This window comes from Stylophora pistillata, chromosome 11, assembly GCF_964205215.1.
Source record: "Stylophora pistillata chromosome 11, jaStyPist1.2, whole genome shotgun sequence".
Classification (NCBI taxonomy): Eukaryota; Metazoa; Cnidaria; class Anthozoa; order Scleractinia; family Pocilloporidae; genus Stylophora; species Stylophora pistillata.
This window is the reverse complement of record NC_142529.1, coordinates 9,353,347-9,379,246: the sequence shown is the minus strand read 5'-3', so window position 1 is coordinate 9,379,246 and position 25,900 is coordinate 9,353,347. Positions and strand designations below refer to the sequence as shown.

Genomic DNA, 25,900 nt, shown 5'->3' with positions numbered 1-25,900 from the left:
GGTAATGGATCAACAAATAATCCCTTATTGATATTTCTATATCACTATAACCGCATCCCGGTTAGCTCAATTGGTAGAGTGCCGGACTGTTGTGTGGGAGGTCATGAGTTCAAATCTGGCAGGACCAACACTCGGGGTCTTTAAATAACTGAGAAGAAAGTGCTGCCTTTGTAATAATATCTGCAAATGGTTAGACGTTCTAGTCTTCTTGGATAGGGACGATAAATGGAGATCCTGTCTCACAAGCCCTTGAATGTGATAAAAAAATTTGTGGGACGTTAAAGAACCCACACACTGTTTGAAAAGAGTAGGGCACCTAGTGCCCGGTGTTGTGGTCTATCTTTGTGTAGTGTCTATCAAATTGAAGGGGGGTACTGCGCCTTTGAATATTGTATAGAAAGGGTGCAAAAAATATAAGGAATTCATTCATTCATATATATAAATTCTGAATGGTTAAGATGGACTATTTTTTGCAACACTTCACACAACATTTCATTTCTACTTTTTTAACTGTACACTTCTGTGTTCCAATTGGTATTAGTCTAAGTCTTGTTTTGGATGTCAGCTCTCGTCCAATATAGTGGGATTCAATGCAAATATCCTTAACATGTCTTTTTCAATGAAATGCAAATGTCCAGGTATAACAAGCGAGTGCAAAGGTGGCCCAACATCATGCGATAAGAGCTCCTTCATGCTGCCACAAACTATCTGCTGATTGGCTGAGCCAATTCGTGCCAGGCCCACAGCAATAGTGTCATCTGTGTAGGCTACCAAAAAAAAAACAATAGGGTATAACCAACATGAGAACACAAATGAACAGTTAAAACTTAACACATGCTGAAAAGCTGTCACCATGGCAGTGTCGTAAAGAGAGAAACTAAATCATAATGATCACTAAAAATAAAGACGAGTGATCTTCGTAGTAAGGAATTAAATTCTCTCCTAAACTGGAAAGATCGCTCTTGTCTATCTCCATTTATTAATCTGCAGTTCAAACATAAGATATTCATATATTCGCAATCGTTCATTCAGCATCACATGGATTCAGTTGTAAAGCGCTATTGATCTGTTATTGTAAATAGCACTATATAAGAAATAAATTATTATTATTTATTATTATTTCATTAGGAACCAACCAATTGAACAGCTCCCAGTTGGCTTGTTAGCTCAACTAGCAGAGCACTGAACCAGCATTACTTAGAACATTATGTTCAACTCTTGTACAAGCCTGATTTTTTTTTCAGGGTTTACTTTCACTACTGCTTGAGTAGTTTTCATTACAGGAAAGATCACTCTCGTATTCATTTAATTTCTCTGCAGTTATAATAAATATTATTCAGATATTCACAGTAGTTTGAACACTTAACAGTAAATGGTTTGGACACAGAAACATGGTTAGGTTGTTCTGTGTGGTTTGTCAGTTTGACAGTAAAATAACAAACAAACTGAACTGAATGTCACTCTCACTGATCAAAACTAGTGTAGTCTGATCGTCTAGGTGTGTGTAAACCTGAGAAGGACTATAGTAAGTAGTGGTGACCAATGTTTTGACAACCCAAGCAAAAGAAATCATCAGAGTCAAGAGAATTGCTTTTGTCAATTGAACGTAATGAGTCTGGTTCATGTACATTTGAATGACAACTATTCACTTGACTCTGATAATGACTTCTGCTCAGGTTGTCGAAACGTCAGTCACCACAATCTACAATATTTCTTCTAAGGACTACACTTATCCAAACAATCAGACTACAATATCACAGGTAACCCCAGGTTCAAAAAATTTCCTGTAGATCAAAACTAAGCCATCAAAACTGACTCACGCAATCTAAGTCTTAATGCTTTAACTCCCAGGAGTGACCAAGACAGATTTTCTCCTTACAATATCAATACAATATCAAGCAGACAAGTGATGAGAATAAAGAAAAATATCAATTGGGAATTATTAGTTGACCCAATGCCAAATTCTCCATACTTGTATAAAAACAGTCAGGAGAATTATTAATGAGATCTTGAAAGCAAGAGGGTAAGAGCCAAAAAAAAAAATCACAGAAAAAGCAACTAATCAGCTTAAAAGAATGAGCAATTGTCATCAACAGATCAAAACTAATCAAACTTCTTGGACTGGCAACCCTAAGGGTATGAAGAAGATTGTGTTGGAATACCTCTGAGGTCAAAGTGCCCTACCCTTTAACTCCAAGAAGTGATTAAAATGTAACTTCTCCCTGCAATATCCATACATTATCCAGCAAACAGGTAATGAGAATACTCAAATTTATCAGGTAGAAGTTGTTACTGTGATCTAACACCAAATTTGTGTACTAATTTACAAGGAAATGTGTAGTAGCTGTAAGGGTTAAGATATCCCACCTGGTGGTTCTCCTTGCAAATCTCTGTTCCTCACTACTTCTAATAACTGACTTACTGCTTCATTCACACTCATGTAGCGTGGAGGTTCATAAACCTTTCTCCCCCTAAAAATAAAGAAGTGGTAGTTAGGAATAAAGAGCAATTGCAGTCAATGCGTTCCAATCAATTTGAAGCTTCGATAACCCCCAAGTATAGTAGGAAAAAGTTTGGTGATCAAATCTGAAGAAACAGCCAGACCACTGTAGTAACTACCTCTCTTAACCCTTTGGCTCCCAGAAGTGATCAACATGTAACTTCTCTCTATAATAACCATACATGATCCAGCAAACAGGTAATGAGAATCCACAAACTTATCAGGTAGAAGTTGTTACCTTGATTGAACACCAAATTCTCATAACCAATTTACAAGAAAATGTGTATCAGCTAGAGGAGAGAATTCATAATCAGATCTTGGGAGTTAAAGGGTTAAGTTACAACCATTTCCTGCATTAATGCTGTAACGCACAAGGGTAACTAACATCAAATTTCTTACCAGGGTATTGCTACTTAATCAAACATTAGGCTCATGGAATTGAGAAAATGATTGTAAACTTGACAAGCTCCTGATTTTTTTAAACTAAATTCACCTTGTCATTACCACAGGAAATTTATTAAAAAACTGTATGGAGAATATACACGATGATGTTAGGATGTAGAGTGTTGACATACCGCATTAAATTTTCCAAGGACTGTTCCTTTACTTTAATGTCTGCATAAAAGAGAACCACAGACATAAGTCAAAGAAAAACAAACCCATTAACCTTAAACCCATGGAAGTGATTAGCATGTAACTTCTCCAAACAACATTCATACATTAGCCAACAAAAGAATAATGAGAATACTCAAAGCTATCTGGTAGAAGTAGTTATCTTGATCTAACACCAAATTCTTGCAACTTACTTCCAAAGAAAATGTGTAGCAGCTTGAGGGGAGAATTAAGAATAAAATCTTGGCAGTTAAAGGGTAACTCCCAATACTCATGATCTTAAAATAACTGAGAAGAATTTGCTACCTTTCTATAATCAAGAAATGGATAGATATTCTAGTCTTCTCGGATAAGGACGAATAAACCGTAGGCCCCATCTCCTGCAGGGTTAGGGGTTGGAGACGTTAATTTCCTATGCACGACATTACTGTGTCGTGGATGTCCTCCCCTGGGGTGGGATGGGTTGGAATTGGCCCTGAAAAGCCCCCATAGGGAGTGGTCAACTGACCTTTGTTTGTTTGTTTGTATGTATGTATGTGTGTGTGTATGTATGTATGTATGTATGAATGTATGTATGTATGTGTGTGTGTGTGTGTATGAATGAATGAATGTATGTATGTATGTGTGTGTGTATGTATGTATGTATGTGTGTGTGTCTGTGTGTGTGTGTGTGTGTGTGTGTGTGTGTGTGTGTGTGTGTGTGTGTGTATGAATGAATGAATGAATGTATGTATGTATACAATTGGTAACTCTTCCTGCTGCTACCACACATGTCCTTGTGGATAGGACAAGAGAATTTGGTGCTATATCAAGGTAACATCCTCTAGCTGATAAACCTGTCTGTTTTTCACAGTCTGTTTGCAAGACAACATATTTGAATGAATTGTAACAAGAAGTTACACGTCAGTCAATTTTTCAGAGTTGGAGGGTTTAAGTGAGAGTACAGAATAAAAGTTCCAATTCAATAACCTTGTGCCTTAGAGCACACTTTTATTAAAAAACATGAGGGTTGTACGCATTGTTGTTAGCAGGGTCAGAAAAGCCATACTGCCCTGCAGGATACAAATAAAAAAAAGAAAGAGAAAGGAAAAAAAAAAAAAAAGAGCACTGGTCACATGATAAAATACATGTGGACTGAAATAAGTCAGGCTAGAAAGGGAAAGTATTTGGTTCTAGGTCATGATGCATACCCCTTGCTATGCTTGGTCTGTATGTTATGACCTTGAGCCAACTCAGTCAATAAGTACGTTCTACAACCAAGCTAAAAACATTGTAATTTTTTTTTTGCAAAAGACTCAAAGTTTGACCCGTGATAAATATCTTCCATAATGCTACAAAAATATCACCAAGAATAAATTTAAAAAAAGACATTCTTGCCTTATCTACACAAGAATAGAAAAAAATCTTCATCACCAAGAAGAAATGTAATAGAGTTTAGGTTTTTTCCAAGCACAAAAATGTTTCGTGAAAATGAAAAAGGAATGTTGACACTTTAAGACTTGCATCTACTGGTATTTCTCATTTCAAAACCACAACTGAATCAAATATTAAAGTGCTACTGCGACCAAAAATGCACCTTTTCTTTTCTCCTCAGAGGTTGAAAGTACTTACCCTAAGTAACAAATTTGCCAAAGCTTAAGGCAAAACTCCATAGAGAAGTAATATTAATTTCCCTGTAGATTTGTGATCTAAACGGCCGCCATTCTTCGAACTACAGAACTCTGTGCGAAGAAGAAGAAACTGGGTCGAGAACAGAAGTGACGTCAACGACTCAACAAACGTGGCTAATTTGGTATGCCGAGATGTATGTATGTAAGACTTTATTTATTGAGGATAGCACGTGATAGTGCACAAACACTAATAAACTTGTGGTCCTCTTAATTACAATAAATATATAAATACAATAGAATCATTAATATATTGAAGAAAAAAAAAAAAAAAAAAAAAAAAAAAAAAAGATTACAAATATAAATAGAAATTTAGCTAATTACAAATAATATTTAACTAATAAAATATATAATACAAGATAATATAAACAAGTAAGAATAAATAAAACTACTATCAATAAAATTTACCGATTAAAATGAGCTAAGCATGATTTGTCATCATAATAATATTTAAATACGTTGTCTTTAAAGGCCTTAAGTGTATTAGACTTTTTTAATTCAGGCTTTAACTGATTCCATAATTTTATGGCAGAAACTAGAAAAGTTTTCCCTCCTTCCCTAGCCCTTTTAAACTTAGGTAATAAAAAGTTGTATTTACAAAATCTAGTGTTGCGTGAATGTACTGAACTTAATAATCTTAAGCTATCATTAAGATAATTAGGTACACAATAATTAATCCTTTTAAATAGTATTGAACATTTAGCTATCTTAGTAGAGTTATAAAATGGTATCCACTTTAAACGATTGAATAGCATAACTGATGAACTACGTGGTTCAGCATCTAATAAAACCCTAGCAGCTCTCTTTTGTAGCCTAAGTATTCTTAAAAGAGATTCATTAGAGCAAAGTGACTGCCATGCAACATTGGCATAATCAAATAATGGCTTAATCAAACTATTATAAAATAAAAGTCTTTGGTTAAATGGTAAACAAAGTTTGATCTTATTCAAAATTCCAATTCTTTGTGAAATTTTTTTGCACAGTCTGTCAACATAAGTGTTCATTGATAAATCGTGGTCAATGTCTATACCAAGAAGTTTAGCTGAGGGTACTTGTTCCAATGATACACCATTCATAGTTTTAAGAGATAAATTATAACCATCTGGAAGTTTCTTCCCAAGGCGTTTGCCTGTGACCAGTAGTGTTTTAGTCTTTTTTTCATTGAGAGGAAGTTTATTGGTGTGCGTCCAGCATTCAATTTCCTTCAAAGAAGCAGCTAGTGAATCTTGTAGAGAATCAACCGCTGAGATATCTGCCGATAATGTCAGTGTGGTGTCATCAGCATAGAGATCCAGGTCAGCACCATTAACATGTAGAGGCAAATCATTGATATAAATGACAAAAAGTAAAGGGCCAAGGATACTACCCTGTGGAACACCATGCCTCACAAGAGCAGAGTCAGATGTCACATTATCGAGAGCAATAAATTGATGTCTATCAGTCAAGTATGAACTAAACCATTTACGTGCAACTGGAGTTAGACCATAGGCATTCAGCTTTTGCAAAAGAATTTCACGGTCAACCATATCAAAAGCTTTCCTGTAATCAACTAAAAGAAGACCACTGACTTGATCATTGTCTAGATTAAATAACAAATTGTCTATGACTCGTATAAGAGCAGTGTCTGTTCCATGGTGTTTCCGAAAACCTGACTGTAAAGGGTACAATAGATTGTTTTCACATAAGTAATTATAGAGATGATCGTGTATATGACGTTCCAGAATCTTTGACAAAACTGGTAATATCGAAATGGGTCGATAATTGTCCGGATCCTCACGGTCCCCAGATTTAAACAACGGAATGACTTTCGCTATCTTCCAACAATCAGGGAATACACCAGAATTAATTGAAATATTCAAGATTTGAGTAATTGAATAAGCAATAGCTGGTCCTGCTATTTTCAGATATCTTGCACTTATCTTGTCAATACCCATAGCTTTGTTTGTTTTGAGTCCTAACAGAGCACCCAGCACAAAATCTTTAGTAACAGGAGGAATATTGAAAAGAACATCCGGATCTTTTCTTGAACAAACAAAGTTTTCAACCTTTGAATTGCAATAAGGTACATTAGGTAGTAGATTCCTCAGTGAATCAGCAATTGAAGTGAAGTGATCATTAAACTTTTCAGCCAAAACAACATTTGGCGTCTCAACTGATTTTGATACATCGCCCATTAGCGATTTTATGGTTTTCCAGATCTTTTTAGAGTTTCCCTTGTTGTTGTTGAAACAGGTGTTATAGTATTTATATTTCGCACTGCGAATCATGTTTACAACTTTATTCCTCGCAATTTTGAAGCAGTTCCAATCCGTGACACAAAGACTTTGCCTTGCTTTACGTAGTAAAGAATCCCTTCTGCGAAGCGCTTGTAAAATATTCACAGTCATCCATGGAGCTTGATTTTGTTTGGCTACTTTTTTTGCTCGCCACGGACAGTGGGCATCCAAGATGTTATTGAACAGACCCATCCATGCATTTAAGATATCAGTTAAATTGTCAAAAACAAATGCAGTATTCCAAGGAACTTCTTGGAGGTCGGAAACGAAGGCGGATTTGTCAAAATGCTTCGTATTACGATAATGAATCGTTAGAGATTTATTTTGACGCTTGGCGTTATCCTCATATAAACGAACTCCAAATACAGGCAAATGATCTGACAGCCCATTGTTTTTGACGACAATAGACTTAATTCTTTCAGGAAAATTTGACAATACAAAGTCAAGACAGGTTCCGCTTGATGGTCGAGTAACTTCAGTAATAAGCTGTTTGAAATTCATGTTAGAAAAGGCACGTCCCAAGGGATGTTTCTTGTACGCCGGAGAAATAAAATTAATGTTGATATCGCCAGTAATGATGGTTTCTAAATTTAATAGATAAACTGATTCCAACATATTCTCGATGGCCTCATCCTCTGATAAATTAGTTGAAGGAGGTCTGTAAATGCCGGCGAATAAAATGGGACGGTTAGATTTGAATGGAAGGACTTCCAACCACAATGCTTCTATATTATTATGCTCAATGTCGACTCTCCTTCGATGTTTCAGATCGTCATTCACATAAATTAGAACCCCACCACCATATTTCAGGCCCATCCGATCCTTTCGGTGCACTGTAAAACCAGGGACTGAGTATAGACAATCTGAGAGGAGCGGTTTCAAAAACGTCTCATTGATTGATAAAATATCCAAACGTGGTCGACCATCTTCATTAAGAAGGAACAATTTTATTTGTTCTAGTTTTGTAGTCGTAAGCCTGTTGACATTCCAAGAACCAAAGCGTATGCCTTTATGACCAAGATGTAGGTTAAAGTAGTCAAAGTCATCAGATGATGTTGATTTAGGCCCAGGATGGGTCTCAATATCCCCACAGCAAACCAACAAAAATGAGATTATAACAGGATTAAAGGAAGCATGACAGTTAGACGAGTACGTAATTCTCCTGCGTAGAAATCTAATCCTCTTGATTCTTATAAATGACCAGGAATTAGTACGATGTTTGTAAGTATATGCTGGATTTATACGATGTTTGTAGGTATATGCAGGATCGCGATCGTAATGAAGAATTTCATGGTCGTAAAATGGTGGTTTCTTTCCAGATAACGGGAGTATATCGTCACCGAATACACCGATTTCAAAATAGCGTTCTTTTCCCAAGTTAGAAGCAAAAGGTGCTGATTGTTTTAGAGCCAAGGCCAGCATATGGTCTCCAAGGATAGCCTGTGATAGAATGAAAATTTCCAAGGAGTCGGTGGAACAATAATCTCCAAGTGGAAAGGTGTTGTAAGAAGCAAAACGTGCTGATTGTTTTTGAGCCAGAGCCAACATAGGGTCTCCAGGGACAGTCGGTGATGAAATGCAAATTTCCAAGGAGTCGGTGAAGCAATAATCTCCAAGTGGAAAGGTCAGGTTTTCATGACAAAAAATGAGTGGTCCCAGCATCCAAGATGGCAAAATTTTTCCTCTTGTGTTCACACAATCCTCGAGTTGGTCCGCTTGAAGAATTAGACCATTAAACAGCATGAAAATGGCCAAGACTGCGGATCCGAAAAGCGCGTGACCGCCCTTGTTTTTCTGGTTCCGCAGGAAAGAAGGAATAAAATTCAAAATAATTGTTCCTCGGCTTTCTTTTGCATATTTCTTGTAAAAGCATGCCTTCGCGACGTTGTCGAAGTGAGTTGATGATGTCAAACCTAAAACCCCTGTAGTTATTTTCGCGGGCTCTCCAGTGTGTTATTTGAGCAATGGCGGAAGAATTTTTGATGTCTTCGTGGCGCTGTTTTTAAGGAATCAAATCTGAGAAACTTACACTTATTCTTATAGTTTAGGGTCTAAATGTGAAGTTAACACCAGAAAATTGGGAAAATAAAATGCAAAAATTTCGTCACAGTAGCACTTTAATGTTGCAAGAATAAAGGAAATGATCAACAGCTAAAGCAGCTCTTGATTGTACAACAAATTTCCCCAGTCAGCATCTTAGGAAATGCATAGAGAACAGTATGGAGAATATGCACACTATTGTTAGGGTGTAGAGGGTTCACAGTGAGAATTTACCTAACAAACAAAGCGTATGAAGACCTTGTTTTCTGTTGCTTGCAATCTTATCATAAAAACTGTCCGGTTTCCAGTTGTCAGTCCAAAGTACAATGGATACTGTCTCTCCAAAGTTGTATAACTGAAATGAAAAGTTTGCAATGTTAATAATCAATGTTTTTGCATTAACCGAGACAGAATTTCTCCTTACTGTATGGATAAATTTTAGTTTCATATATTTGAACTGCAGTTATAGAAACATATTTGTGCACGATCCTCGCAGTAAAGAGCACTATATAAGCAATAGTGAAAATCAGACCTGAAAAAGTCAGGTCTGATTTTCACTATTGCTTAAATAGTGCTCTTTACTGCGAGGATTGTGCAGAAATACGTTTCTATAACTGCAGTTCAGATAGATGTATTTCATATATTCGTTGTGTTTGATTTATCATCTTGCAGGTTTATGTCAAATTAATTTGATGACCTGCTCCCAGTTGTTAGTTCAATTGGTAGAGCACTGCACTAGTATCGCAGAGGTCAGTGGTTTAAATCCCGTACAGGCCTGAATTTTTTTCAGGTCTGATTTCCACTATTGCTTAAATAGTGCTCTTTACTGCAAGGATCAAGGATCGTGCACAAATAAATTTTAGTTTATTTTTCAAAAATATTTATCACCCATTCCCTTGAATGAGTGCACATGATGTATTTTTTTCCTACCATAATATTATAGAGCCATTCCAACCTTTGAAGGCATGGTTGTCCTACCTTGGAGCTAGAAGACACCTTAGTCAATTGTCAAAACAGTCAAATTTTACAGTTTGCAGGCATTAATCTGAATGAAAATATCAATCAAGTAAATCTGATTTCTCTTTAAAAGAGCCTAATCAGGTAGAATTCTGCCAAAATATCACAATTATTTACAGCGATTGAACTGCGAAGATGGAGAATATAATGACAAAGACTACAGTGATGACCCCCACCAATCCTTAAAGTTGTTGCAGGACGATCAAGTTCTAGAATATTCTCGAGTTATTGTTTGACATTTAGGTCTTAGAGAAGGATTTCACAATTCCCCCTAATGGTAGTGTAAACACATGCCTTTCAGCAAAGAGTTGTTATTCAAGTGTTGTTGTGGTTTGCAAATAAAGAAGATTAACTCTTATTGGCGTTTCTCTATTTTGAACACTAAACTACTTTAATTTACTATGCATACAGTACCACATCCTAATTGGTAAATCAAAACTTTGTGATAATATTACCTGAAGTCCACAGCATCCTACTGCATTCATAATAGAAGCATTATGAATCACTTGATATCGAATGTTCATCTGGTGGGCTCGCAGTACCAGGTCTGTGTGGGTAGTAGCCCTTAGAAAAAATTATAAAATGTTTTTCCCTTTTGTTATCAGCACAGCACAAAGAAAAAATCCTGAGTCTCCATGAACAATGAAACCTCAGGCCTTCTGATTCTGTATCTCAGCAAAAAGTCCTAATGAACTGGGTCTTTAACTTGATCCTGGACTTGAGTGAATAAATACACCTCAAGTTTCATTATTACATCTAGATGGAATAAAAAAAAAACTAAACAAAACAATTATTTTAGAAGAAAATTTGCAGGCCATATTTACAGTAAATATCACCTACAAATTAAATAATAATACACCGCCTCTTAGAGTTTTCCTTTTTGACCAGCGACCGGAGATTTTCGCCACCTGCGAACGGCTCCATCGCTGGCAACTAAAAGAGTCCTTGCTGTTATATAAATTTAAATATTTTAGATAAATAATAAACACTTTGTATGTTGTCTGACAATGATGTATAAGGAACAGAAATCGATGAAAAGTACATATTTCAACAAAAAACAAAGAAGAATTTTTATGCGTGCACTGGTACGAGACATTCAGTACAAGTTTGTGTGGTCAAGTCATGTATCACTGGCATCCCTTCAAGCTTCAAGATGTGTAAATTATTCTATTTTTGCATTTAAATAAATTACTATTTGAAAGGTCAATTATCTTCCTGATTTATCCACTTTTAACTGTTTTAGTTGGAACAGATATACTTTAACTAGGAACTACTTATTCTCACTAAGCGAAAGCATAACAAATATTATCTTGGGTCGAGTCCGAAGTAAAGTAAGTCTCAGCCGATCGTGCGGGATGCAATTGCGAAATATTTTCTGTGATGTTCGTAATTTTGTTTACCTTTGATTTCTGTGTCAATACATCTTTATGTGAAATTCTTCCAGATTGATTCGAGTTTTGTTTTACACTAATATTTATAAGTAATGTGCCCGGTACTGCCAATCAACATGCCAGAAAAGGGCTGCATTTTATCAAATACATTGTCATTTCTTGTGTTGTTAAGCCTGTTCATTTCCTTAATTTAAGCACCCAAAATGCACCAGATTGCGTCTCAGAGCACTCAAACTTTCAAAATTTCCCGGGGGGACATGCCCCAGGACCCCCCTAGTTGTTCATGCCTTCAGCACTCAGGTTGGGCGCTACGCGACCAAATTGTCTCCGCCTGCTTCCCTTTCATCCAACTTCAACTTTCTTTGAAAAGGAAAACCCTGGACTCTGCTCAAAAGGTATACTACATTACTGTAAGCAATTAAACTCAATTAAGCTGGCCGTTTCTTACCCAAAGGGATCTCCAACAACCAAGAAAGCAACATCTTTCTCCTTGGCATGCTCCAGAATGAGATCTAAGGAATGAACAGGTCATATCATTTAATCTTTTAGAAATCATAATCAAATGAATCTAATATCATATAAGACCTTACACCATGGCTTTCTATGTAATAACTAGAATGGGATGAGAAAGACTGTTGGTTCATCACAATTAAACTCTGTCATTTTTAACCCTTTAAGCCCTTAGTGTGACTAGCGTGGCGTGACACATGTGACTGTAGTCATGTGATCAGAAAGTCACATAATCCGTCGTGCCACGCGGCACTGGCCACTGATGTAACTTGAAAAACCCCAACTCATCATTAAAAAGTCTTGTTGCAGTTTTAACCCAGAGCTCTGTGGTTTATCGTCGTCACAACTCAACAACTAGCATCCAATTTTCTCCTTACAAAATCAACCATTAATCACACATTGGCGTTTGTAGAATAAAGGAAATGATCATCAAATCAAATCAATCAATTTTATTCTGTGCATACATAAAAGGAAGCGTCTGAGGTTATCCCTATTGAGGACGCTCCCTACATAAAATATAAAATATACACACTACAACGTAAAATTTAAGAGTCATTAAGAAATAGAGCACTGTGGGATGAGTCATCGCCGCTAGCATTGCACATAGCTCACTGGGCTTTTCTAGTTTGAGCACTCTGGCATGGCTTAGATGATACCACAAATATGGGATCATACGGGGTAACCATATTAGTTCTCCCCCATCCCAGCATCAGCACTGCACTGATGAGGCCCAGAGGGCCGAAACAGTTCTGTCTGCAGTTATAACTGCAGACAGTACTGTTTCAGCCTTCTGGGCCTCATCAGTGCAGTGCTGATGCTAGGATGGGGGAGAACCGAGACAGTCGCCCCAAACGACCCAACCTTTGTGGTATCGTCTACGCCATGCCAGAGTGCTCAAACTAGAGTAAACTAGCGAGCATGCGCAATTGCAACAGCAATGACTCATCCTGGATAGAGTGCTCAATTTGGACATGAAAGCAAAGCTTTGTATGACAGAGCTATATCTAACTGCAGACAGTACTGTTTCGGCCTTCTGGGCCTCATCAGTGCAGTGCTGATGCTAGGGTGGGGGGAAACCAAGACGGTCACCCCAAACGACCCAACCTTTGTGGTATTGTCTAAGCCATGCCAGAGTGCTCAAACTAGAGTAAACGAGCGAGCCTGCGCAATTGCAACAGCAATGACTCATCCTAGATAGAGTGCTCAATTTGGACATGAAAGCAAAGCTTTGTATGCCAAAGAGCTATATCTAACTGCAGACAGTACTGTTTCGGCCTTCTGGGCCTCATCAGTGCAGTGCTGATGCTAGGATGGGGGAGAACCGAGACGGTCACCCCAATATATATATATTCTGTATACGAGGGAAACCCTGACCCTGTACACGCCAGACAATCATACTTAAATAGAATAAATGTTTGAAAAGAAACATTTATTCTATTTAAGTATGATTGTTTGGGTTGTGCAGGGTCAGGGTTTCCCTCGTATACAGAATTTGTTTAATTGAAATTAGCTTGTATCCATAATTGGATCCTCCTTTGTCATCCCCTAAGTTGACTTCGGTTGTGTATCTTTAATAGATCCTTAGTTGGGTTCCATATGGGGTTATAGGCTTCCCCTACCCTGTCACCTTGAAAATTAAGTTTCCCAGGAGACCACGTCTCCGATCACGTAAATCACATCTTCGATTGCCGCGTTGCCAGCATGGTTTTCCTGATAGTGTAGTGGTCATCACACCTGACTAGTAACAGGGGGACGTGGGTTCAAATCCCACTCAGGGCAAATTTTCTTTTCAAACATTTATTCTATTTATATATATATATATATATAAATATTATGAGAGGAAAAAAGGACGTAACTACATTTCCCGACAAGCCTGTTTCGTGAATCGCTTCACTCTTCAGAAACCCCTGAAGAGTGAAGCGATTCACGAAACAGGCTTGTCGGGAAATGTAGTTACGTCCTTTTTTCCTCTCATAATATTTATTCTGCTCTGCTTCAACGTATTGAGCACTGTTCCACGCGAAAATCGACTTGCAGACTTCCTATATATATATATATATATATATATATATAAATAGAATAAATAGATAGCTCTCGCTTGGCTTTGCCTTTTGGCTACCTTGCGATTGAGCACTCTACACTGGGGTTGCCATGCACTTAGCCTTCGGGCGAAGCTCATCACCTTAGTTGTGATTTGAGCACTCTCGCATGGCAACGTGTCTGCACTTGGTCCCACAAGTGTAGCGCCCAGGCAATGGTTTATTCCAGAGCTTGGCCCAGTGTCTGCACTGCACTGATGAGACCCACATAGGTCGAAACAGTGTGCACTGTCTGCAGTATATATATATATATATATATTTAGTATAATTTCAGAGCTGAGCAAAGAGTTTCCAGCAATCTGATTGGTCGAGCAGTTCCTTATATGACGCTATATAAACCACTCCACGCGGTTTATATAAAATGTTAAAATAAAATGTTAATAAAAGTTACTAAAATGTTATGATTTTAGAAATTTCTCTGTTGTTCAGCTCTGAAATTATACTAAAACAATTATTTGCCTCAGGTTCGGTGAATGTTGTCAAATAATCCCCTCGACTTCGTCTCGGGGATTATTTAACGATATTCACCTCGCCTTTGGCGAATAATTGTTAAATATAAATAGAATAAATTTTCTATATATATCTATCTATCTATCTATCTATCTATATATAAAGTGTGAATTGATTTTCGTAGAACAGTGCTCAATACATAGAAGTAGAGCGAAGTATATATTGTGGGAGGAAAAAGACAAGTAAACTACAAGGTCATCTACAAGGGATGAACTTGTAGTTTACTTGTCTTTTTCCTCCCACAATATATATATATATAGACATATTTTACAAAATTTTACAATAATTTCTAAGTTTACTACGAAAAATGTTAAAATCCTGTTCGTACACTATCTCTTTAGGAAGAGCATTCCACTGCAGGGCTCGACACTAACTTTTCAACTTACTAGCCAAGTGACTAGTGACATCTTGGATGTTTTTAGATGTTACGACAATTTCAGTCTGTTTACTTGCCAAACTGGCTAGTGGAAACTGAAAACCAATAGCCAAAAGTGAATTTCTACTAGTCTGTGGCTAGTTGGCTACCATTAGTGTCAAGCCCTGTACTGTTTCACAACTCTAACAAAGAATGAGTGCAAAAAACAATTTACTCTAGCTAATGGCTGTCTTAACTTAAATGAATGGTTTGATCTTGTTTTACCATAACTATTAAATTCAAATAAATTATTACAGTTGAGGCCATTAAGACCATGAATAGTCTTGTAGCAACTAAGGAAACTCTTGATTGTTAAACAATTTCTCCTTGTCAGCACCCTAGCAGATGTATAGAGAACAGTATGGAGAATATCCATACTGATGTTAGGGTGTAAAGAGTTATTTAGAAGGTTTTCCTGACAGTTTCTCGCAACCCTTTTATTATGAATTTCAGTTGAGTAAAGTGCAATCATGGAAGAAGTTTAGCGACCATCTTTTAGCATTAAATTGTGATGTTGTCTTAGGCAAATTAACAAATCAATAGTGGATTAGCATGGTCTGTACTCTTATTGACAACGACAGTGGACAAAATGTTGTGGACACCACAATATTGACATCAAATAAAACGATTCTTTTAATTACGTGACCAAAATCATGACACAATGACACCAGCAGCATTGTCTGTACCCTTATAGAAAATGGAAAACTGGCCAATCAGATTGCAATATTACTGCCAATAATGGAGAGAATATCTATTCTTGTCAACTACAAATCCAACCATTGATTATAAAATAACTTTTTGACACACACTATTTACTATATCTGTTGTCTAGGTTTATGGATTTTAAGCTACTTGTCAAGCAACCCACCCTTACAAGCCTTGATGGTTTTTCTTGGATTTCTCACCATTAATCTGTGTTTTCATTATTGTCCCAGAGCTGGGACCAGAATCACAAGAACTGGAATTTTCCTTTTTTAAAAGTGTAATTTAAGGGCTAAAAATGATACAATTTCACACAATTACCCACCTGAATTTTGTTCCACAGTTTCTCTGTCAGCTAACTGGATTTTACATCCATAAAATTCTTCCTAAAAAAAGCGAAAAAAATTCAATATGTGTGCTGAAAAAATGCTAGTTTGCTCTCAATTTGATGCCTTCCCTCAGCGAATTTAGAGAGGATATAATTTTAATCGTTTTATTTTCTTGAATTTGTTTTGAGGGGGACATTTGAATCTGCCAACTTAATTTGTAAACTGTGTGGTTAATTCCAGATTTGGAAAGAGTACCATATAACCCCAAACATTAATTATGCATTCAATTTCATTAATTATGTATGCACCCCATTGTTTATAAGACAATGACCTATTCCCACGGGTTTAGCATATATACATTACTAATAAGTACTTACTGCCTCAATAAAAGAGAAATTGATTGAAAGCAGCTTTTTCGTCTCCATTCCTTTCTCACGTTCTTCTCCCTTCTCCCCTGCGTTCCTAACTTCTCGTTTTTTTTTTTCTTTCCTTTCCTTTTTACCTTCGTGGCAGTTCTGCTGAGCCTTGAACCATCGCTCCTCAGACAACGCGTTATTATCAGACAATTATCAAACCATAGCCTTACCACTATGCTACGCAAACCAGTTAGGAGTTCCTCTCCAAAAGTTACATTTTCTTTTACCTTTCAGTAAAAAAATGTTCATAACAATATGTGCATTGATATAATGCACCAAAGGTCCCCTTTGCACTAAAGAATGCATTCTTCTCTACGATTGGCCAAATACCACATAGAAAACAAAATTTATTCATACCTCTTTCTAATAACATCAATGAAAGAAGAAGATAGAAGGAAGAAGAAGAACAACAACAACAACTCGGAGATGGGGAGACTGAATTTTATTCGACTTTCTCGAATATTATCAGATCACAACCGGTGCATACAGTGGAGTAAGGATCACAACCTGCTTGTGACGTTGGTAAAATGTCCTCGAGCTGGGCGCAGCAATGAACTTCGCTGGACGTGATGTGCTTCATCACGAGACAGGTACGAGTGGCGATGTTCAAAAAAGGGTTGCGATGGAATGGCTTCAATGCGCCGGAATTCACCGGTGCGCACACACAGGGTATCGAAAATACATGGTGGGGAATCAAGCGAGGTTTGCCCCAAACAGGAACATCCAAAGGACTTTTCGATGGCTACCTACGAGAATATATGTGGCATCAGCACTACAGAAATGATCTCTTTGGAAACATTATCGAACATATCGCCCAAATTTGTGAAGTCCAGAAAGACTAGATACAAAGGTTTCTCTGCATCGCTGTATGCACCGGCCTTCACGAACAATTTTCATCACTAGGACACCAAAGGATAATGAAAGAATCAACCAAAACCACAAGAACAGGTAAGACACAACATTTATTTAAACTTTGCATTGACAAACTTCAAAGCCTGACCGTAGACTTAACGTTGTTTTCCGGCCAATTTTACGCTTTCAAAGCGAAACTGAACATTCAGTTATATTTCAAAATTAAAAACCTCTGGAAAATTACTTGAGTTTTCCGTTTTGCACAGCCAAAACGCGCCAAATTTACCCTGTTTCAAAAAAGACTTAGAAAAAAAATCCAAATTTTGAAAACAAAGACTACTAGTCTCTGCGGAGTTCTATTGTTATCGCTATTGTTTTAATTGAACAAAGACTGAATGCATAATTAATGTATGGGGTTATATGGTACTCTTGCCCCAGATTCTTCCCATCATTCCACCCCAGTAGGTGAATAAAGATTAAGAGAGCTTAAGAAATGTCAACGAATGTACAAAATTCTATTGAGAACCCCATTAATAAACCCTTTAAACTTCTAAGATCTGATTGTCAATTCTCTGCTCTGGCTGCTACACATTTCCTCTAAATTAGTTAAAAGAATTTGGTGTTAAATCAAGGTGAGAACTTCTTCCTGATAAGTTTTAGTATTCTCATCGCCTGTTTGCTGAATAATGCATGGATATTGTAGGGAGAAGTTTCATGTTAATCACCTCTAACTTTGGTCATGATTCATCTCAAAAAAAAACCATAGTGCCTGATTCCTTCATGGAAAGAAATCCTTTATTTAAGGATAATTTCTTCCTTATAATTTTGTCCTGGACTGAAGTTTAACCGGAGCAAATGACATCTTTGATTGTTGTAACTTTAGTAAAGCACGTGTACTTACCAATACGTCCTTTCCTACACAAAGAATTGATGTATATGCCTCCAGAAATACATAGTCTGCCTTTTTGACGACTTCAAGTCCTTTTACGGTGATATCCTTAGCATCTCCTAATCCAAGACCCACAAGGTACAGCATTTTTCGCAGACTGTCTTGCTCTTGCTCAGCATATAGCCGCCATCGCCGCCATGTTGGAATTTTAAAACGAGAGCAACCTGGGTAGAGTCAGCGGCTTCAACCACTGCCTAGGTTTAGCCCTCTCACGGCCATTCACCTCGTGTTGATTCCCAAAATGGTGAGGAAACTAAAATTTCACGAGAAGAAGCTCTTGAAAAAAGTAGACTTTATTTCATGGAAAAGCGATAATAACATCCGTGAGGTGAAGATATTACGAAAATATCATATCCAGAAGAGGGAGGACTACACTAAATATAACAAAGTTTGCGGAATGGTGAGATCTCTAGCCAACAAAATCAAGGGCTTAGATGCGAAAGATCCTTTCCGAGCTGAAGCCACGGAGCAGTTATTGGAGAAACTTTACTCACTTGGGTTGATCACGGCGAAAAAGAACTTATCTCTGTGTGAAAAGCTGAGTTCATCGGCTTTCTGTCGTCGAAGGCTTCCAGTTGTAATGGTGCGACTACGTATGGCTCAGGCCGTAAAGGATGCTGTGAAATATATCGAACAAGGGCATGTTCGAGTTGGACCAGAAGTTATTACAGATCCTGCTTTTCTTGTGACAAGGAACATGGAGGATTTTGTGACGTGGACAGACACGTCGAAGATAAGGAAACACATTATGGAATACAATGATCTTAGGGACGACTATGACTTTTCGTGAAAACAAGCGATAGTCTTCAGCTTAGTGAAAGCTGAAAAAAATAGCATTTCACTATATGTTCCAAATTCAATTTTTTAGCGCGGTAATTGAATTACCCCTTCTGCTCAAGGAGAGGTGTCAAAAACTTTACCGAAGGTCGCTGTGCCGGAAAAAGGGATTTGGAGCAAAGCCCAAACATGAGAACCAGCTTGTGACTACCGGTAAAAAGATGGTGGTAAGAGGTGTTGTGGGTGGCTGTGGACTGCACAGGTAACAGGCTATCGTTAAAACCCCTGGTTCGAGCTACATACACTTCCATCTGGTTCAACTTAAGTGAAGGTTGAATGCTGAACATGTAATTCTGTAATAAGAATTTGAAAAAAATGGACAGTGTCACAGATGCCGTAGAAAAGTGTTGTAGTTCCTCAGATTTTGTGGTAGTGAACACAATGGTGGGTGGAGGGGGAAGAACCTGTGGTGCTGCAATAGTGAGGGCATTACAAGTTAATTTGGTTTTATTACCCAACTGTTCAAAGTAAGAGTATAAATAACATGAGCATAGAATATAGATATATATATCTTATTAGACGTTTTGTTGTGTAGTATTGCTGTGTATTTTTACGAGTTGTGCCGTATTTTGACGAGCCCGTAGGGTGAGTAAAAATACTCAGCAATACTACACAACAAAACATCTAATAAGTTATTTATTATCAAACATGCCAAACTGTTATTTCGGTGTGGGCGAATTTCGCAGATATTTATTTATGGGGAGTGCGTGACAGAAGTATGCAAAGCGGAACGGAATTGGCGCGTTGTCGTGTTGCTGTTTCTGTTTCCTTCTATAAATGAAGAAATTTCCAGGTCGTCTAGCTGTTTTTCTTCATTCAATTCATGTAATAAACTTGGTTGTATATTTTCCAGCCATTCTGACTCTTCGTCATTGGAAATATGATTCAAATTGTCTGCCATTTTTTTTTCGTAACTACGATTCAATTCTTCACTTGCGCAATGCAAGAAGACCTGTTTAACCAGTACTCTACAGTACAAATATTGCTTGATATTTGTATGGTGTTATTTGTACTCTACAAAGTGTAGTTGGATAATAATTCTTTTATTTTATGTATTGCTTGTATTTTGGCTTGCCCTACGGGCTTGTTAAAATACAACAAAGCTCGTAAGAAAATAAGTAATACCACACATCATATAAGGGGCAAAATTACTGAATTATGATTGGTCAAGACAGAGGGCATTTTTCCTTAATTTTTGTAATTGCCCCGGGCAAAATTACTTGAAAATGATTGGCTGAAAATCACTTAGCAATGGCTGCCAAGGTAAAGAAATTTCTGTTTGTTTTGTAACAATGGCATCCCGTTTTGCACAAGATCAGTAAGAAAACATTTTGCCCCTTATATTATAAACAAGTAATTACATTGTTCCTCGTAAAATACCTAAATTAAACGAGGCTTACCTGTAAGGTGAAGTTTGATTGGGATTCTGTGAGTCATTGGTCGGGAGCGAAGGAGTCATGTGAGAAGGCGCACGAGCCTGGGAAGATCAGTCTTTAACAGATGTGAGCACTTACACCCAGTCATGGGCGGGTTAATAACACATGGGTGGGCACATGACTCCTTCGCTCCCGACCAATGACTCACAGAATCCCAATCAAACTTCACCTTACAGGTAAGCCTCGTTTAATTTAGGTATTCTGTTTCGTCATTGGTCATTGGTCGCTACGGAGTCACGTGAGATTTTAAAGCAGTGTGAGTGCGAACTCAAACATAACAATGATTTATAGCAATATGAACCTGCTTTAATAACATTCTCTCTTAGCCATCAAAACATACAAATATAGGACAATCTTAGGTGTCCCTACATACAGCTTTAAGGAGCTCAGTTCCGAAATTCTCTTGAGGTTCCACTGGTTTGTTGTAAAACTTAGTAAATGTGGACTCCTGGGACCACCCCGCACTTTTCATAATTGTGGCGATAGATATGCTGTTTGCTTTTGCTGCAGATGTAGATGCTAATCGAGTGCTGTGTGCACTGTACTTCGAAGTGTCAATTCCAGCATCAACCAGTGTAGCCTTAATCCATCTGCTTATTGTATCAGGGGAAACAGCTTTATGAGGCTTAGAGTAACTAATAAGAAGCTGCTTTACATTACCTCGAAGAGTATCTGTGTGCTTCAGATATTGCTGAAGATGCTTTACAATACAAAGACTTACATCTGGTACATAGGCCTGAAACTCAATACAAGCTAGATGTTTACCTGGTCTGGAAGTTTTTAACAATGAGTTAATGGAAAACACAGCCTTTTCAGAACTTATTTGCATATAATCAATTGATAATGTGTGCAGAGTCTGGCGACGCTGTCCCGAAAGCAACGCCATCAACATAACCACTTTCAAAGTCAAGTTCTTAAAACTAAGTTTCACAGGTGGCCCAAGTTTAGCTAGATAGTCTAATACCACCGTGACATCCCAAGTTTCTTGGTACCTTGGGAGAGAGGGTCTGCACTCAAAAATTCCTTTGAGGAAACGACAGACTAGGGGATGCTGTCCAAAAGTGTAATGCTCTGATGTAAAACAAACAGTAGACAAAGCACACCGTGCAGTGTTGAGGGCACTGTATCCAATCCCTGTGTGGTAAAGTTCTGCTAAGAAATTAATCCCATGTTCTATAGTTGCTGAAAAGGGATTAATCTTCCTTTGACAACAGTATTGTTCCCATTTAGTGATGAATGGTTTATATTGTTGTTTGGTGCCCTTTCTCCAAGACTGTAGGATGAGTGAGGTAGCTGATTCCGAAAGCCCTCTGCCTTCAAGTGATTTCCTGACAAGTGGCATATCAGAAGTGTGAGCTTCTGATATAGTGGATGCACCAAGTCTGGCTGTTGAGGTAGAAATAAGGTGTGTTTCTTCTTGGGAAGCACAAGGGGTTCCTGAACCAACAGTCTCATAACCAATGGCCACCATGGCTGAGTTGGCCAGCACGGCACAACTAACAGTCCTGTGGTCTCCTCTGCTTGAATTTTCTGTAACACTTTTGGGATGATACTAAAAGGAGGAAAGGCGTAAAAAACATAAGGTTTCCAAGAAATTGAAAAGGCATTAATAGCCATTGCTTCAGGGTCTGGTTGGTAGGCAACAAATGGTCTTAGCTGGTAATTAAGCCTAGATGCAAATAGGTCAATCTGAGGCTCAACATGAAGTTTCTTAATGGCTGCGTGAAAAATTTTTCTGTCTAGAGTCCATTCAGTTTCTTTCCTAGATTTCCTGGACTCTACATCAGCTAGTGTATTCTCTTTCCCTGGGATATGACTTGTGGTTAACCAAATGTTATTGTCAAGGCACCACTCCCAGAGCGTACGGGTTAGATCATTTCGCTTTCTGGAATGGCTTGTGCCCATTTTACCTAAATCTGACACAGCAGTCATATTATCAATTCGCACAAGTACATGCTTTCCTGATAACTCTTTATGAAATGCCTTTAGAGAAAATAGCACTGCAAGCATTTCAAGATAATTTATGTGATTAGAAGCCTCCTCTGGAGTCCAAGGTCCCCCAATCTTTGCATTATTGAGTACTCCTCCCCAGCCCTCTTTACTTGCATCTGTGTATAAAGTGGCCTCTGGCTGAGGAGGGCTTATAGGGTTGTATAATGACCTTGCTGAGTTTATCCACCACTGCAAATCATTGCGAGACAACTCAGACAGTTGCATAAATGCATCAAAGTTGCCCTTGTTTAGGCCCAAGGCCTCAGTTTTGTCCATGTCCAGTGACCTAAAATGTAAAGGCCCTAGCCTTGCTGCTGGAAAATTTGATATGAGGAACCCAAGGGTTGATGCCACCTCTCTTACTGTAGGGTGCAGACACTCCAACAGCCCTTGACAGGTATGAATTATCTTTTCGGTCTTCTCAGAGGTTGGATAAACTTTCATTGTGATTGAGTCAATGATAAACCCCATGAAGGTGATTCGATGTTGTGGAACAAAGGACGATTTTTCAGGGTGTACAGTAAACCCAAGAGAATCAAATAATCTGACAGTATCCCAAACATTTCTTTCACAGTCATCATAGTCATCACCCTGGAGATACGAGTCATCGATATAACTTGCTGAAAGGTGTCCCAGCTGTCTCAAATGTGAATATACTGGTTTTAATAATTTAGTAAACTTCCTGGGGCAAAATGCCAATCCATTTGGAAAGCAAACATATTTATACAGTTTTCCACGCCACTGAAACTTCAGGTATTTTTGGTCTGCAGTGGCAATAGGCACAGAATAATATGCATCCTTTAAATCTATGGATGCCATAAAGCACCCAGGTTTTACCATTTGTAAAACAGTATTAAGTGAGTCCATTTTAAAATGGTGGTATTGTACATGAATGTTTAAACGCTTGAGATTTAAAATTACTCTGAAAGAACCATCCTTTTTGGCCCTAGTGAAAATAGGAGAGATATATTCCCCTTTTTCATGGCTACTTGGGGTAATAACACCCTTAGCAAGGAGTTCAGCTATTTCAGTATCAATGACATGTTGTTTGTCTAAATCAAGGATTTTCTTCTCTTTGGGGACTACTCTTTGATATGGAGTTCTGGTAAACTCGATTGGCTGGCCTAGTATCATTTGCAATATCTCAGGGTCTGAGGTTAAGGCCTGCCACTGATAAAAATATTCTCCCAGCCCCCCTGCTTTAAAGCACTGCGCCTTGTGCTCAAGGAACTGTAACATATTTACCTTGTTTGTTGGGATATCAGAGCATTTCACTGGCTGGATTTCTTCTCGGTTGCCTGTGGTTTGTAGGAATTGTGGTTGTGTGGCCGGTAAGACCGGCCCCTCTTCCCTAAAAAAGGCTTTCCATTTGAGTGAGAAGATTTGCCCTTCCAGCCATCGCTATGGTTGCGATAATATGGCTTTGCAGTAGTCGCATGACCAATTTTGTTAGTTGCTTTGATATTGTTAAGCTGAGATTGCAGCTCATCTCCAAACAATAAACTCGTGATGGGTACTTGAGAGCCACACAACGAGGAATATTCGTTATTTAAGTTTGGTTTGATGGCGTCGCGTCGACGGTATGATAGGTCAATGTTTACATGGCCTAACAATGCCAGAGCGTCAGCATTATGCGTGATTAATTTCCCCAATTTCTCAGTGAGAGCCGACGCTGAAGTCTTCTCAGGATCTGCACGGATAGCCAACAGTGTGTCAGTCGATTTAGCGATTGCACTACCGACTTTGACAAGTACTTTCTGCATGTTGGCAAGGCGTAAATCTGCGCTCCTGGTCACGTGCTTCAGCTTATTCCAGATCTCGGGGTTGACCTTTGGCACAGTTAATTTCTCGCAATTATCGGGTCGATTGTATTTCGCCAATTTTTCTTTCAATTTGGCTTCCTCTAACTTAGAACCCCATCGCTTATTGACAATATCCGCCAATTTCTGAGCGACTTTTGGGTCAGTTTGCTCATCCGACTCAAAGTCTTGAGCAATTTCATTGAGCAATGCGTCAGAGCTGCCCAGTTTTGGCGGGTCGCCACTGGGCGGGAAATTAAGTTCCTCAGAATCTGACTTCTCAGGGTCTGAATCTCCACTATCACTCATGGTATTAGTTGTAGGAGATGTTCTCCTCTTTTTTGATGGTGTAGCATGGTCTTCTGGTGCGCCAGCTAACCGTTTCATTGTGTTTTCCATGGACGACATGGTAGAACTCATTTGGGTCATGGCCGACAATACATCAGCAAGCACTTTGTCTGTACCCCGATGCGAAGAATTCGCTGTCTCGTTTTCTTCAGAAAGTAAATTTTCTTCTTCTACCGGTGAAAGGGGGTCCCTTCCACTCATATTTTCGGCAGTCATCTAGTTTTCTCAGTGTCGTGCAAACACCGTCCGACCTTCCCAAAAGGATCGTACACAACTGATCTTCCCAGGCTCGTGCGCCTTCTCACGTGACTCCGTAGCGACCAATGACCAATGACGAAACAGAATTAAGGATTAATATCACGTGTGTTTTTGGAAGTTGCAGAAATTGCCCTCGTCTCTGCGTGACTCAGGCAATTTCAGCAACTTCCAAAAACACACGTGATATTAATCCTTAATTTTACTCAGCCCCATGCGATTACCTATACAAAAACCTTCTAATTAAAAAATATTTATTGATTGAGTTGGTAATGCAATCGCTCAGGGTGAAGTGTCTCTAAAGCTAAACATTCACCCTTCTCAAAGTGACTATTAAGCAGTATGAACTTGTCATTATCAGTTTTACTCTTACCCTGCCAGAGGTAAAACTTATCCCCTCGCTGTTAACCCTTTACACCCTAACATCAGTATGCATATTCTCCATGCTGGTCCCCACATATATCCTTAAATGCTGACAAGGAGAATTTGTTTAACAATCAAGAGCTTCTGTAGTTGGTGATCATTTCCCCTAATTTTGTGACCTGATTGTGTGATTCAGGGAGTGAGTAACGAGATATTAGACATTTATCACTCTCAGAGGTTTAAAGAGTTAAAATGCGCTTGACATTCTGACTTCTTCACACATTTGTTTCTTTTTTTAGAAACATCTAGTAAATGTTTGTTTTGCTGAGTGAGGTTTCTAAACCTTTCTCATAGGGCAAAAGTTTATCATCCCAAATCAAGTTGAAAAACAAAAGATCAAAACAAAATTCTTGTCTATGATTTACAATGTTTTGGGGATAGGTTTTGGTAGACATGGTTTTGAAAAAACAGTAGTCTGCAAAGATTTCAGTAGTTTTCAAACTGGTAAAAACCACCAAGTTTTTTTTTTTTTTGCAAGGAGAAGCCACTGTAATCAAATTTATCTGATTGGGGTACATTAGTTTG

At 38.2% G+C, this 25,900-nt stretch overlaps 4 protein-coding genes across 6 annotated transcripts; 1 reads left to right on the top strand and 3 right to left on the bottom strand.

Annotated features, from left to right (window-relative positions):
- Positions 1-409: 409 nt before the first annotated feature.
- Positions 410-18,470, bottom strand: LOC111331566 (diphthine methyl ester synthase). Of its 3 annotated transcripts, none has more exons than XM_022936699.2 (8): positions 18,238-18,470; positions 16,065-16,125; positions 11,952-12,015; positions 10,568-10,676; positions 9,354-9,450; positions 3,076-3,115; positions 2,368-2,471; positions 410-767 (listed from the first exon to the last, which is right to left on the bottom strand). In XM_022936699.2, exons 1-8 carry the CDS (start codon positions 18,370-18,372, stop codon positions 562-564), a joined length of 816 nt encoding a protein of 271 aa, XP_022792434.2. In that variant the 5' UTR covers positions 18,373-18,470; the 3' UTR covers positions 410-561. The 3 variants fall into 3 exon arrangements, with proteins under 3 accessions (XP_022792434.2, XP_022792433.2, XP_088594678.1); XM_022936698.2 differs by having other exon boundaries at positions 9,330-9,450; positions 18,238-18,467; XM_088738552.1 differs by lacking the exon at positions 18,238-18,470 and adding an exon at positions 16,446-16,626 and having other exon boundaries at positions 9,330-9,450.
- Positions 18,471-18,493: 23 nt separating this feature from the next.
- On the top strand, positions 18,494-19,218 carry LOC111331567 (U3 small nucleolar ribonucleoprotein IMP3-like). Its single transcript, XM_022936700.2, has one exon. It carries the CDS (start codon positions 18,527-18,529, stop codon positions 19,073-19,075), a length of 549 nt encoding a protein of 182 aa, XP_022792435.1. The 5' UTR covers positions 18,494-18,526; the 3' UTR covers positions 19,076-19,218.
- A 1,624-nt stretch (positions 19,219-20,842) lies between these two features.
- On the bottom strand, positions 20,843-23,930 carry LOC148719939 (uncharacterized). The gene is made up of 2 exons (XM_088738554.1): positions 23,796-23,930; positions 20,843-22,110 (listed from the first exon to the last, which is right to left on the bottom strand). Exon 2 carries the CDS (start codon positions 22,027-22,029, stop codon positions 20,914-20,916), a length of 1,116 nt encoding a protein of 371 aa, XP_088594680.1. The 5' UTR covers positions 22,030-22,110; positions 23,796-23,930; the 3' UTR covers positions 20,843-20,913.
- On the bottom strand, positions 23,822-25,037 carry LOC148719938 (uncharacterized). Its single transcript, XM_088738551.1, has one exon. The coding sequence runs from the start codon at positions 24,911-24,913 to the stop codon at positions 23,822-23,824; it is 1,092 nt and encodes a 363-aa protein (XP_088594677.1). The 5' UTR covers positions 24,914-25,037.
- Positions 25,038-25,900: the final 863 nt, after the last annotated feature.

Bases quoted from the DNA above. Each gene is read 5' to 3' on its own strand.
- LOC111331567 (XM_022936700.2), top strand. From the start codon at position 18,527: ATGGTGAGGAAACTAAAATTTCACGAGAAGAAGCTCTTGAAAAAAGTA.
- LOC111331566 (XM_022936698.2), bottom strand. From the start codon at position 18,372: ATGCTGTACCTTGTGGGTCTTGGATTAGGAGATGCTAAGGATATCACC. The intron at 9,451-10,567 runs GTAATATTATCA...TTTTCATTTCAG, and splicing joins TAGGATGCTGTGGACTTCAG to TTATACAACTTTGGAGAGAC. The intron at 2,472-3,075 runs GTATGTCAACAC...CTTTATTTTTAG, and splicing joins TCCTTGGAAAATTTAATGCG to GGGGAGAAAGGTTTATGAAC.
- LOC148719939 (XM_088738554.1), bottom strand. From the start codon at position 22,029: ATGGTGGCCATTGGTTATGAGACTGTTGGTTCAGGAACCCCTTGTGCT.
- LOC148719938 (XM_088738551.1), bottom strand. From the start codon at position 24,913: ATGACTGCCGAAAATATGAGTGGAAGGGACCCCCTTTCACCGGTAGAA.